Source organism: Convolutriloba macropyga, unplaced genomic scaffold (genome assembly GCF_964194025.1).
Source record: "Convolutriloba macropyga unplaced genomic scaffold, txConMacr16.3 SCAFFOLD_3869, whole genome shotgun sequence".
In the NCBI taxonomy this organism is placed as follows: domain Eukaryota; kingdom Metazoa; phylum Xenacoelomorpha; order Acoela; family Convolutidae; genus Convolutriloba; species Convolutriloba macropyga.
Window position 1 is genome coordinate 20,849 of NW_027451017.1, and position 4,005 is coordinate 24,853.

General features: G+C 62.7%; 1 protein-coding gene across 1 annotated transcript; it reads right to left on the reverse strand.

The window, feature by feature from the left end:
- Window positions 1-620: 620 nt before the first annotated feature.
- On the reverse strand, window positions 621-3,970 carry LOC142356349 (uncharacterized). The gene is made up of 7 exons (XM_075408278.1): window positions 3,749-3,970; window positions 3,356-3,616; window positions 2,817-2,900; window positions 2,490-2,576; window positions 2,147-2,237; window positions 1,279-1,820; window positions 621-949 (listed from the first exon to the last, which is right to left on the reverse strand). The coding sequence occupies exons 1-7, from the start codon at window positions 3,818-3,820 to the stop codon at window positions 737-739; spliced, it is 1,350 nt and encodes a 449-aa protein (XP_075264393.1). The 5' UTR covers window positions 3,821-3,970; the 3' UTR covers window positions 621-736.
- Between the last annotated feature and the right edge of the window lie 35 nt (window positions 3,971-4,005).

A 4,005-nucleotide genomic window follows, 5' to 3' on the forward strand; every position in this document is an offset into this window, starting at 1 on the left:
GAGCCGCCATGCTTTGAGCCGGACTCGGCTGACCTGCCGGCAGTGGTGTGCTGCGCGTTGGCGGTGGCCTGTTTCGCTGATCCCTTGGACAGAGTCGTAGTGGACTGCCCCATCATCTGCAGCGCCTTCACGTCATCCGCCCGAGCTGCTGTTGTCCTTGGCTCCGCTGGAGCTCTTTCTTGCCGTCCGGTTCGATACCCCAGACAGCTCGTTCGACTGCCCGACCATCTGAAAGGACCTGATGCTAGTATCAGAGCTGGCGTTGTCGTCATCACCAGTGCCGGACAAATCAAGGGTCACGTTGGGCATGCTCCTTCGCGGGGCCCGAGCGGGCAGCACCGCCTGGGACCTGGACAGCTCATGCAGCGTGTCGACGACCTCTGCGGCCGTGGGACGGTGCTCGGCCTGGCCCCAGCACCGGCAAGCGAGCTCCACAATCCGCACCGGCACTGACGGGGGAAAGCGGGGCCTCATCCCCTTGGTCCCCACTGCATGAATCACCTGCTGCATGTGCATCCCCTCAAACGCCCGCCCCCCGGAAAACATCTCATACAGCAGGATTCCAAAAGCATAGATATCCGCGGCCTTGGACAGTTTGCCCGCCAGCAGAATCTCCGGAGCCATGTGGGTGACGGTGCCGCTGTGGACGTTGCTGATATGGGTCTCGTCGGACGAGAGACGGGCACTCATCCCAAAGTCGCTGACTTTCGCGATGACCTTTGGCAGGCGTGGGTCGTCAATCACCATCTTGCGGGTGGTGGAGCTCAGGAGGACGTTTGAGCGCCTTGAGGTCGCCGTGGACGATGCTCTGCGAGTGGATGTGCTGCAGCCCGCAGGCAACATCGTGCGCGAGAATCACCATCAAGCCCACGTGGGGCAGCTTCTCGCCCTTGCTGCAGAGCACCTTGGAATTCAGGCAGTGCCGCAGGGTGTTCTTGTCGCAGAGTTCCTGCAGGCCAACAAAAACATCAGCGGTCCGGCGGGTGATGATGGATGAGGAGCGAGCGAAGGAATCGGGGATGGACGACGGTGGAGACTGACCGCTTGGGAAGCACTGGCGGTCGTGTCTGCCGCCTCTGTCACCAGCCTCCTCCCTCCTCCCCACCAGGCCCATTCTATCCATCGCCCGCTCATTCTCTTATTTGAGATCGCCTCCTTCTCCTTCTGCCTGCCTGCCTGTGTCGGTGTGTCCCCCCCCCCTCCCTCGCCCCCCTCCTTCCTTCCCTCACCAGGCCCGCCGTCAAGACGCTTGGGAACTAGGCAATGGCACCCACGCACCTGGATGAGCCGGGCCTCTTGGTAGCCCTGCCCGGAGGCGCTTTGCATAATGTCTTCAGAGGCAGCAGCATCCAGGATGGCACTCCCGTCCTCGTGGGTTTCGGCTTCAGAGGTGGTGATTGTGTCGTCGACCTTGGGCCCTCCCCCGGCGCCCGGCGTTCCCGCCTGGCCTGCCTCTATGTGGACCACCTCATAGCTGTACGTCTGCACCACGTTGGGGTGGGCCATAGTGGCGGAGATCGCCATCTCGAGCAGCGCCCGGGTCTCTGCAGAGTCGGTCTTGCTCATCTGCTCCGGCAGCTGGATCACCTTGTAGGCCACATCCACTCCCTTCCACTTCCCGAGCATGACTTTCCCCTGCTTGCCCTGCCCCAGCATGCCCTTGACTTGCACATCTTCGGTGCCGCTTGCGGCCGTAGTGGCATGCCTTTGGTGCAAAATGTCAACCAGCATAGAGGTGAGCTTCTGGCTCTTCCCTCCAGTGTTGGAGACCCTCACCTGCCGCTGCGAGCTGTCGATCTCTCCGTTTCCAGATCGCAGACCTGGGTGGGCGGGTGGGTGAGGTGTGTGTGTGGGGGGGGGGCAAGCAAATGCTGAGGTGGCAGGGGGCAGCTGCTGTACGTCTGCTGCAGCTACACTGCGGCTTGCCAAGGGCTGAGTTCCCATCTGGCTGGTGTCGGTCATTTTCCAAACTTCCTTCTCACCGGGGCGCAGGGGGGGGGGGGGGGGTTGATGCTTGCATTGTGAGGTGAAGGCGTATTCCCCCCCCCTCACTTGCTTGGTGTCCCCCCCCCCCCCCCCCCCCCCCCCACCCTCTTTTCTTCTTCCGTGATGACAAAGCGGAGGCAGCTGTGGCGAGGGCTCTCACCAATGCGTCCTGGAGGGAGGGTGAACGTCCGGTGGGACAGCGAGGGAGTGACAATGTCTGCCAGCGGGTGGCGATCCATTCCGCCCTTTGCCTGGGGGGACACAGAAAACAGTTGAGGCGGCCGGGCAAGAGGGGGCTACAAGGCGTGGCAAGAGCCAGGGGGGGGGGGGGGGTGCCGGAACAGGGGAGAGATGATAGAGGTGCCAGGGGTACGGGGCAACAGGAGCGGAAGGGGGGAGAGGTGAGGCAGGCTTGCGTATCCGGAACAAGCAGGGGACAGTGAGCGGGCGGGCGTTCGCAATCGAGAAAGACAGCAGGCATGGAAAACGCAAGGGCTACCCACATCCATCTTGAAATAGCCGAGCACCCTGACAAACAGGGTGGAGCACCCCGCACTGCTCAGGTTCTTGCTCGAGATGGGGATTGGCTCCTGCGGTCCGGCAGCAAAAACGAAGGGTCAGGACAAGGGTTGGCCCCGCAGCCTATGTTCATGTGGGGCAGCAGTCCCCTTGTCCACGACCAGGTCACGAACAAAGGGGGGCAGCTGCTTTGGCATGGACCAAGCCGGGCTGCCCGCTGTCCGATGACGGGAGCCTGGCTGAGCTGCACAGCCATTTTGATGTTCAAAACGAGGGGGAGCCGGGGGGGCAAAGGCAAGGCGGGGCCTCACGGAGGTTCGATCGATGAGAGTCTTCTTGAACGGCTCTTCCGAGATCTGGAAGTACTGCATGAGCCCTTGCCCGTCCACAATGATCTGTGCCGGCACAGTGACAAATGCAAGGGTGAGTGCCGGACAACGGCTCAGGAATTGAGATGACGGCAGGTGGCCCAGGACAATGCACGCTTGGTGGCGTTGCCCGCCAAGGGACTGAGGGAAAAAAGAGACGGGGCTGGAGCGCACACGGGGGATGGACTGAGATTGGCAAGGGGAGAGACTATGCCCGGGGTGCGAGCAGGGTGCTGCGAGGGTGACCGGAGTGAGGTTAGGTCAGGGCAGGATTGTGGTGAACTCCCACGGAAGAGGGTGGGGGGGGGGGGGGGGGGGGGGGAAGGCCCGGGGGGAAGAAGGGTAGTAGAGACAATGTGTGGACTTGGAGGAGCAAAGCGATGTGTGAGGATAACAGCGAGAAGGGCGAGATGAAGAGCTGCCGCTGGAGCACACGGCGGGCAGGACGAGAAGGCGGTGGAGTGATGGTGCCCTCTTGTCACCTGGCCAGGGCACGCCACCACCATCAGGTGGGCCGCCAGCTGTACGATGTCCCCGCTGTACATCGCTCGCCCTGTGGATGGGACAAGTCGGCGCATCTCCGGAGTGCCGATGGCCACGCCTGCCTTCACCCGCAAGCCCTTGAAGACCACCCGGCCAAGTGTGTCCTTCTGGGTGTCAAAGCCGGCAATAGAAAGGAGATCCTCTGGCACCGTCAGCTCGGCAACCCGGTGCTGCATTTCGCTGGCGAATGCGAGCGAGGACTGGAGGAGGAGCAAAACACACCAGAAGCTTAGAGGTCGGCTGGGCTCAAGTTCGGGCGAGGCGTGACAGTCTATGGAAAGTCTCTCACGGAGCGTCTAGAGGGGGCGGGGGTAGACAGGGGAGGCGCTCACCTCTATAGAGGGAAAGACCGCAGCCATGGCCAACGCCCTGTTGTGAAGCTCGTAGCCGTTGTGGCGCAACATCAGGGTGCGGAACAGCTCCTGCCATGTCTGCAGCAGGTGGCGGAAGCCCGAGCTGGACGACACGCTGGCGCCGCCGGGGCACCATGCCGAGCAGAACACAAAGCCGCAGGGCAGGGTTGGGTCGGGCGAGCCGTCAAAGCCCTGACCGAGCTCCTGCATAGCACCAAGTTGTCGTCCAGGCGGTG

What these genes read in the sequence shown, in the direction of transcription:
- LOC142356349 (XM_075408278.1), bottom strand. Translation starts at nt 3,820, where the DNA reads ATGTTGCGCCACAACGGCTACGAGCTTCACAACAGGGCGTTGGCCATG. An exon ending in TGGTGGCGTGCCCTGGCCAG is followed by an intron (nt 2,901 to 3,355) that starts GTGACAAGAGGG and finishes GTGCCGGCACAG; the next exon opens with ATCATTGTGGACGGGCAAGG. An exon ending in AAGAGGCCCGGCTCATCCAG is followed by an intron (nt 950 to 1,278) that starts GTGCGTGGGTGC and finishes GTTGGCCTGCAG; the next exon opens with GAACTCTGCGACAAGAACAC.